The 9403-nt window shown below is 46.5% G+C and overlaps 1 protein-coding gene across 1 annotated transcript; it reads left to right on the top strand.

The window, feature by feature from the left end:
• Positions 1-532: 532 nt before the first annotated feature.
• LOC309690177 (uncharacterized protein) lies at positions 533-8986 on the top strand. The gene is made up of 3 exons (XM_082507106.1): positions 533-927; positions 1059-4054; positions 4712-8986. The coding sequence occupies exons 2-3, from the start codon at positions 2107-2109 to the stop codon at positions 8461-8463; spliced, it is 5700 nt and encodes a 1899-aa protein (XP_082363232.1). The 5' UTR covers positions 533-927; positions 1059-2106; the 3' UTR covers positions 8464-8986.
• Positions 8987-9403: the final 417 nt, after the last annotated feature.

Here is a 9403-nt window from a genome sequence, read left to right as displayed (position 1 = left end):
ATGTTTGTGTACAGTGTAAACGATAATCTATGAGTCCCTTGATACATTTTTCTTACAAAGAATGTTTCTGTTAAAGTGACTGTGGAGCAGTCACCTCTTCTGTGAGTTGCGGGAACCAGAAGTTTTAGGGTTCTTCAACTTTTCTACTGCTGGTTTACAAGGCGGACGCATAAAAAAAAAAAAAAAAAAAGATTAATGATAATATAAAGTACATTAAATAAAAATAAATGATGCTGGTTAATTTGTTAACTAAGGAGCCCCGCAAGGCACACTGGAAAAAAAATGAAGATGAACTTTGGCGAGATCTCCCGACATCTTGCCAAAGTTCATCCTTATTTTATTTTTTTTCTCCACTGTCCTTTGCGGGGCTCTGTAGTTGACACTTGTAGTGATGGGAATTCCGGCTCTTTTTAGTGAACCGGCTCTTTCGGCTCGGCTCACTAAAAAGAGCCGGCTCTTTAGGCTCCCAACCGGCTCTTCAGGTTGTTTTGTTGCTTTACTTAATTTATTATTAACAATAATATAAAACTATTGAAGAAAATATAATCTGATCAAACATTATTCAGCTTTAAATATTGTTCAGCTTTAAAGTTACTGTGCAACTGTGTAATAAAAATGTGCTCACGACTTTGGCCTTGAGAGCGATAAGAAGCGATCGCCTCATCCTGCAGGTGCAAGATATCTGCAAGCGAAGAGACTAGAACACCCAAGGCCGATTTCCTTTTATGGAGTTGTTTTTTCTGCTAATGCAGCACTTTCCTCACAACCCCCTCCTGTAAGTTTTAGAGAATATATACCCATCCTCACAGCAAATATTAGGAATCTCTTGATGTGAGCTGTGTTGAGAGGTTGTCTCTGTCTCAATAAAAGTTCACTGATTCCCCATCTGCAGCAGGTGTCCGGTTGTCTTCATTCTCCGCCAGCCTGGTTAAGTCAATTCCTCCTTAACATCTAAAAGAACCTATTTAATGAAGGAAGACGGGTTCACTTTGTGTTTAATATTATTCTATTGTTGTTGTTGTTTTTTTTTATATCCTTCAATTGGCGTCACGAAACAGGATCCGCTCCAGGTCAACTGGAACGGATGGGAGGATTTCGGCCGTGGTCTGAGTGAACGGAGTTTGGACAAAAGCTGTGTGCACACAAAAACAAGGTAAGCAGACCTTTTATTTCTGCTATATTGAACATTATAAAAATACTTAGTGTCCAAACTCCTAGTAATTCATAACCAAAATTGTCTGGCTTACTTAAGGCTTGTTGAGAATCAGACAAGTGAATAAGAAATAAGTGAATAAGTGAATAAAGATAAGAGTGAACTGAGGTCTGACCACGGTTGCAGCCGACGGGTTGCTCTCCGGTGTCGGATACATACCTCAGTGCAGGTCTGGGACCTTGAAAGGGTTTATTAGTAACGCCTTTCTAAACAAATTAAAAGGTTAAAGGCCTTGAGAATATTTTTTAGTAATATTCTCTAAACTACAGAAGGGTTAGGAAGGCCCAGAGGACTTTATTAGAAAAGATCCTCTAAAACTTAAAAAGGAGAAGTACTGGTTGGAGTCCAAAGGAGGGGTCCCTTTGATCAATAGGAGAAAACGGATCTCTTCTTAAAACCCCGATGATTTTAGTGTTTTAAATGTTTTGATGTTCTGTTTGATATTGGACACACATAAATACACGCTGAATGCTTGCTGTGGAACACTGGGCAGGACAGTTTGGTTCTCCGTTGTTCACAGATTACACAATTAAAGGAACTAGGTTCCTCTTTTGGTTAAAATAATACACCACACATAGAATTTTTTTTTTTTTTTTTACACATTTATTACATACATAAGGAGGGTAATGAGTGACTGCAGGTAATGTATGAAGTGTGAATGAGACGTGTGAACAAGGTGACAACCAACTAGCACCCCTATCAGGAAGCTCTAGGCAAGGCTACCCGCCAGACCCCGGTTTGGTAGAAGCTTGGTAACACCTGAAGGGATATTTCAGTGCTGACTCACCTTTAAAGCAGCGCCCCAGCTGTTAGTGCCTAACAGAGGCAGAAACCCAGCTGGCCCAAATTCTCCTTTAAAATCAATAAAAGAACACTCCTCCAGTGACAGTAAAATGGATGGAGAATTAGATCGAGAAACTAATGATGATGGTTGGGGTCCCGGTGTTATTCTTAGCACATTGGGAGAACAATTAACATGTGTTGAGACAGTCATCAACTCCACACACCAGCCTAAAGAAGCAAAAAAGCAGAAAGAGTCATTGAGGAAAACAGCTGAAAGGTTAATGAAAGAAAAGGGAAAGGACGAGGGGAGTAGTGGTAACTGGGGAATAATTTGGCAGAATAAGGCTATGCAGGCAAAAGAGAAAGAGGAAGAAGCCAACTCAGCAGCAGCAGGTGCAGGTGTGATGAGCGGGGTGAGACACAGAAAGGAAGCAGATAAGCACGCAGGCCGCAAAGCTAAATTTAATCACTGGGTGTGTTTATGGGAAACTGCAAAACCACACATGAAGAAAAATAGGTCTCAGCCACCTCCCTATTCTGCCTCAACTCCTCCCTCAGCAGGCATATATCCGGTACTTAATATCTCTGGTGGAATAATGACTATTGGAGAAGAACCGCCCGTAGCTCCAACTCCCATAGATACCAAGCATTTTTGCCCAGGAAGCTCCTCTCTGTCGGCGACATCCTCAGCTAGTAGTAGAGCCCCCTCTTCTATGTCCCATTGTTTTGGAACCGGATCTGAGGGCCTAACTGACCCATTTGCGAGCGCACCATTTGCGGTTCGAATGAACAGACAGGAACCCACTGAACAACAATTAACTGATCTAGAAGCAGCATTACGCAGCTGCTTAAATGAACATAGGTCAGTGGTCCAGGTGAATAATCGTGTTGCGTCAGCCCCTCTTTCCCGGTCCAACCCCTTTGCCAGCACTCCTGTCGCTGTTAAAGGAGATCTGACCGCTACTGCAAAAACTGAGCCTGGCACTTCACCAAATGTCACAGTTACCATGTCTTTGGTGGGCCGTCAGGATCCGGAAACACAGATGAGTTTAGCCCACGCTTTTGCTGACACTGCTACCCCACCAGGCGGGGAAGAAACTGAGGATACTGATGATGAACTCAGTGACCTTAACAATACACGCCCCTCTACCCCTCCCAGTTTAGGATATCAGACTAGATCTAAGGGCCCTGTGCCTCAGCCTCCAGGCATATTTCCCCTGGTCCAGACTAAAGCGCAACGTAGACCAGTGTATCAACCTTATTCATTCGGAGATGTCCAGGCCCTAGTGGACAAACTCCCTGACATAACGGAGGGAGGGAATGCCTGGTTGGCTGGTTTGGATAAATACACAGCTGGACAGGACCTCGCACTGGGAGATTTTAGAGCTATTATAACTAGGTGCACATCCCGATCTCAGGCAGCGGACCTGGAACAAAATGCGGGTACTACCATGCATGAGAACGAGGTGCCACTAATGCAGGCCTTGAGGTTTATTGGACCGGCCCTGCGTAAACAATTCCCACCCAAAAATCAAGGCACCTTACAGAAATTTAAATGGGAGGGAAAGCAAAATCCCACCCAGTATCTAAATCAGGCTGTTGAAGACTGGGTGAACCATACAGGTCATCACCCCAGTAGGACTTGTTCACAGAGCATGTGGTTTAGAAGGGCGGTGCTGAGGGGCATTCCGGAGTCAGTAAGCCAGAAAATGGAGGATAATCCTGATTTGCAGGACTGTGACTTTGCAATCTGGAAGAAACATTTGATTTTTAATCTTAACAAAGTGCAGATTAAGTCTGATGATAAAGCGGAGAGCGTCGAAGATTTACAGTTGCAACTGTTGAAGGTTCAGCTGCAGAAAGCTAAAAACGACCTGGGTGGAAAAGGTGACAAGCCTAAAAAGCAGCTTGTGGCCGCTGCGGCTCCCGCTCCTGGTCCAGTTGCCCCTGATTTGTATCCGAACCCATGGCCAACTGATCCACAGCCCCCCCAGTATGGTGCTTATCACTCCCCGGCCCCTTATGGGCAGAGAGGTTCCCCATTTGGAGGAAACAGAGGTGGTTTCAGGGGAAGGGGTCAGATGGGAGGTGGTAGGGGAGGCCAGATGTATGTTTGTTTCCGGTGTGGACAACCTGGACACTGGGCTAAAGCGTGCCCTTTGAACCCGGCTGCTGGAAGAGGCAGGGGAGCCCGTGGTGGGCCCTATCAGCATCCTGGCCACAGAGGTGGACCTCGTGGTGCTTTAGTTGAAGTGCCCCCGGCCCCACAGATGCCTGTGATGGGGTGGGAGTACTACGAGGGTGGTCCCCAGCTATAGGACACCCCACAGACTGCCCAGGACAGTGAAGGGACAACGGCGGACCCTATGCTGTCCATAACTGTAGATAGAAGAAGAAGCAGCTTTTTAGTGGACACTGGAGCTACGTACTCCACCATTAAGGATGTTGCTCGTGAAAGACTTACTGACAGAGTGATTACAGTGGTGGGCATATCTGGGGAACCTAAAACTCTGCCTTACACCGTGCCCCTCCCCACAACGGTTGGAGATCAGACCTTGTTACACACCTATGTTTGTTCAAAACAGGCGCCTGTGAATTTACTGGGAAGAGACTTGTTGATTAAATTAGGAGCCACAATACTCTGCTCTTCACAAGGCCTAACTGTGACTCTCCCTACTGGGGTTGTACTTCCCTGCTCTGAGGGCCCAGAGGGAGGTGGTCAGTTTCTGCTGCAACCCTCCTCCTGTTTGGCGGACTCTGCTGACATCTACTGGGCATTATTGGAAGTTGAAACACCTGCTGAACCAGGAGTTTGGACTGCTTTTCAGCAATGGCGGCCGTGGCTCTCACTCCTACATCCTTATGTCCCTCCCCCTGACCCACCTCATGTTACACTGTTTTATGACAGGCATGACACCACCTGGTACCAGCACATGTTCCAAGAGCAGTGTGAGGGGCGGGCTTGGTCTCTGAACATGTCGTGCATTTTTGCGGCACCGGAGGGAGTGGCAGCAGCGGTTACTTTTACAACAGATCAATTACAGTGGTACATGATGTCTGATGAGGCAGCTCCCCATGTGTCACTGGCCTTACATCCTGGACACCAGGCTAAGGAGCTGGGTGGAATGGTTAAACGTTCCCTTGCGGCCACTGACTGGACACCTACAAAACTCCCACAGGTTTTGTTTTCTCCATCTACCAAGACATACCAAATTTTAAATGATTGCTTTAATTCCTCAACACTGCAACATGGAGTGGTCAGCGGGTCACATGGAAGAGAACACACAGACCACTGTGATGCTGCGCCTTTACTCGACTCTCTTCCAGATTGTTTGTGGTCCCTTGGACCCACAGATGTAGGTTTAGTTGATGTGGAGCCAGTCTCTTTTCAACTGTCATCTGCTACCCCTTTGTGGCAGCCTCAGTACCCACACAGACCGGAGGCTGAGGCTGGGATTGCAGAAACAATTTCTGGTTTGGTCACTGCCGGTGTCTTGGAGCCCTCCTGCTCTAAGTGGAACACGCCCATCCTACCCGTTGAGAAAAAAGGCACGGGGAAGTTCAGAATGGCACATGATTTGAGAAGGATTAATGCCTTACTTGGCACTCCTACTTTGCCTGTGCCTAATCCTTATGTTGCCTTGACCAACCTCCCACCATCTCATGCCTGGTTCACCTGCATTGACTTGGCTAATGCCTTTTTCTGCCTCCCACTTCGTGAGTCACTGCGTGACATTTTCTCATTTACATTTAGAGGCCGACAATGGCGTTACACTCGCTTACCACAGGGATTTGCCCTCTCCCCAGGACTGTTTAATCAGTGTTTGAAAGAACTTTTACAAACCAGCCCACTACCATCTGACTGTATGTTAATACAATATGTGGATGACCTTTTGCTGTCTGCCCCCACGGCTGACATCTGTTTGGAGGCCACCAGAGTGGTACTTCACCACCTGGCCAACACAGGTTTTAAAGTGAGCAAAAACAAACTACAGATTGCAAGAAAACAGGTTTCTTTTCTAGGCCGCATGGTCTCACAGTCCGGTATTTCCTTGTCCCCAGAACACAGGAACTCCATTTTGCACCATCCAAAACCTCTAACTGTAAAAGACATGTTGTCATTTTTGGGCCTGACTGGTTACAGCAGGACCTATGTCCCAGACTATGTTGGCCTTACTTCCCCTTTGCGCGTTTTGGTAAATGAACAAGGCATGAGAAACCTCTCTGCTCGCCTCTCATGGACTACAGAAACAGAACAGGCGTTTATAAAGTTAAAACAACAGCTTTCTGTCGCCTCTGACCTTGCTGTGCCAGATTATGCTTTGCCTTTTCATCTTGATGTTTCTGGAACTGGAACCCATATCAATGGTATCCTGTTCCAGAAAAAAGGGGGAGAGAGAAAAGTGTTGACATATGTAAGCGTAATGCTTGACAACACTGAAAAACGCCACCCACCGTGCACACAACACGTTTCTGGACTTGCAAAAATCATTCAGAAAACAGCACACATAGTGATGAACCACCCACTAAAAATTTTGACATCACACAGTGTGGTGGCCTACGTCTCCTCACAGGCCTTCACACTCACTTCACTCAGGCAGAGACGCCTCAGTACCATTTTGGAAGCACCACACATCACCTACTCACATGAAGGCATAAACATGGCTGATCACATGGGATCAGGGGAACCACATATGTGTGAAGAGGTTGTGCAGGTACAGGAGAAAATCAGGCCAGATTTGCAGGCAGAACCTCTAATGGATGCAGAAAAAGATTGGTTCACAGATGGATGTTGTTTTAGAACTGAAAGTGGAATGTTGAAGGCTGCATGGGCAATAGTGGAACAGACAGACATGAGATGGAAAACAGTGAAAGCAGAGCAGTTGACAGGACAACAGTCTGCACAGAGAGCTGAACTGAGAGCGGTGATTGAAGCCTTAAAGATGGGAAAGGGACAGAAAGTGAATATATACAGTGATTCAGCTTATGCTGTGGGAGCAGTGCATGTGGAGCTCAAGCAGTGGCTAAGAGCTGGTTTTTTGACAGCCAGCGGAAAGCCTATTAAACATGAGATAGAAATGAGGGAATTAGCGGAAGCACTGTTGTTACCTGTTAAGGTGGCAGTGGTAAAATGCAAAGGACACAGTGCCGGATTGAACTTAGTGGCATTAGGTAACAAACAGGCCGACTTAGTAGCTAAGCAGACAGCTGGTTACTTACCCTCCCTGATTATGGTAATGGACCCAGAAGCCACACCCCCTCCAGAAAGACCACCCATACAACTAGGCCTAGCCACAATCAGAGAGTTACAGGACAAAGCCAGCCCCCAGGAAAAATCATTATGGGTAACAAGAGGGGCCACAAACACAGATGTTTGGCGTGGCCCAGATGGAAGGCCCATTCTACCGCCAGGGGTCAGACAGACAGCAATGGAAGAGGCACATGGAGTGGGGCATGTGGGACCTGCACAAATGATGAGGAACTTAGCCACCTGGTGGCACCCTTATCTAAAAGACATGACAAAATACATGGTTAAAACCTGTAAGGAGTGCAACCAATTTGGAATCAAGCCCGCCTTCAAGCCAATAGCAGGGTACTTCCCCATCCCACTTTGCCCAGGGAAAGAAATAATCATTGATTACACAGACATGGTGGACAGAGTAGGTAGTTACAGGTACCTGCTGGTGGCTGTGGATGCATTTTCAGGTTGGCCAGAAGCCTGGCCGACAGCAAGTGAAAACAGTAGAACTGTGGTGAAGTGTCTGATTAATCATTATATACCACAGCATGGGTTTCCCGAGGTCATAAGGTCGGACAATGGTTCACATTTCAGGAACCACGATCTGCAGAGGGTTGAAGCCGCATTAGGTTTGAAACATAAGTTTGGCTCAGTTTACCACCCCCAATCCCAGGGGAAAGTGGAAAGGATGAATCAAACTCTAAAAACTAAATTGGCTAAAATCTGTGCACAGACCAAATTAGATTGGGTTAAGGCATTGCCTCTTGCATTAATGTCCATAAGATGCTCAGTAAATCAAACCTCTGGTTACACTCCATTTGAGTTGGAGCATGGCAGGCCTTTTCCTGGCCCCTCCTCTCGCCTGTTAATGTCGGATGAAGCTGATTCAGACCTCGATCCGAGGACATATTATAACATGCTCCGCAGTTTTGTTGCCCAGTATTCCTCACAGGTCGCTGAAAGAAACCAGCAAGAGCTGAAAGAGGCGGCTACACCTGGAATGGACTACGTCCTCCTGAAAGTCACAAAGAGAAAGTGGGCTGAGCCTCGCTGGACAGGCCCTTACCGCATAACAGAGCGGACCTCCCACGCTGTCAGGCTCGAAGGGAAAGGTGACACCTGGTTTCATTACACACAGTGCGCTGCTGCCACCGAACCAGGAAGAACCTTGAGAGAGGTGCAGAAGGACCTGTCAGAAGGAGCTGCAACAGCATCACCAACCACTTGAGGGAGCCAAAGCTCAACCTACAAGCCGGCTGGTTACAAAAGGGGGTGTTCTTCATACTGAACTAAACATTTTTATTTTTCTATTTTTAACATCTTTTATGACTTTGCTTTTATATTGGCTTGAGTTTTTAAGATTTACATTTTACATTGCAATAGTTTTAACTGCTGAAAGCTCATTTAAAGTTGTGTCACTGATACTTTTTGTTGCTCTTTAACTCCTAGAACACGCCCTTGGCGAGGTGGGGGGAACTGGACCACCTTTCTCTGCCCCATCATCCTCTATTAGAAGACATCCAAGCTAAGTAAACATGTCTTGGCCCTTTCCCCCTGAAATGACAGGCAGGCAAAGATGTTGCGTCTTTGTTTGCTTCCTGGCCCTGGGTCTCATTCCCATTGGCATAATCCTGATCTGTGAAGGGCCCCCGACACTTCTGACACCTTCAAGTTCAAAAGCTTCGCCCCCTTCTGACAGTCCCAATCTGACAAATGTAGCCCCTAGGGTCTTGCCCACCACTTCCTCTCCAGTTTTGCCCACGCCCGATCCATTTAGAAAGAAACGACACACGGTTACCTCCTGCACCCCAAGTACGACTAGAATGATTACTCTCTGTGTCCCCAACAATAAAAGTTGGGTAGTCGAAATAGATTTCGCTAGCTTCCCAGTCACTCCCGTCACCAAAGACCAAGGGGGGGATCTTTTTAACCTTGCAGTACATCTCTCCTCCTCAGTGTGGTATATAACCCTGGGAGGTTGGCATCAGTGGAAGTGGTCCAGTTTAGTGTCAGAAACGGACCTCGATTGGTCCAAGCACTCTAGGGGTCAGGCTTTGCACTGGAGAAACCAAAATATGCTCAGAATAGCAAAAAAACCGGATCTTTCAGGCTTAATTTTTACCCTAAAAGATCTGGCCTTGACCTCCTGTCAACAATTTATACTTGCC

Source organism: Aulonocara stuartgranti (assembly GCF_965226115.1).
Source record: "Aulonocara stuartgranti genome assembly, chromosome: 15".
In the NCBI taxonomy this organism is placed as follows: domain Eukaryota; kingdom Metazoa; phylum Chordata; class Actinopteri; order Cichliformes; family Cichlidae; genus Aulonocara; species Aulonocara stuartgranti.
This window is presented reverse-complemented; position numbering and strand designations above follow the sequence as displayed.

Bases quoted from the DNA above. Each gene is read 5' to 3' on its own strand.
- LOC309690177 (XM_082507106.1), top strand. From the start codon at position 2,107: ATGGATGGAGAATTAGATCGAGAAACTAATGATGATGGTTGGGGTCCC. The intron at 4,055-4,711 runs GTGGTTTCAGGG...GCCCAGAGGGAG, and splicing joins CCCATTTGGAGGAAACAGAG to GTGGTCAGTTTCTGCTGCAA.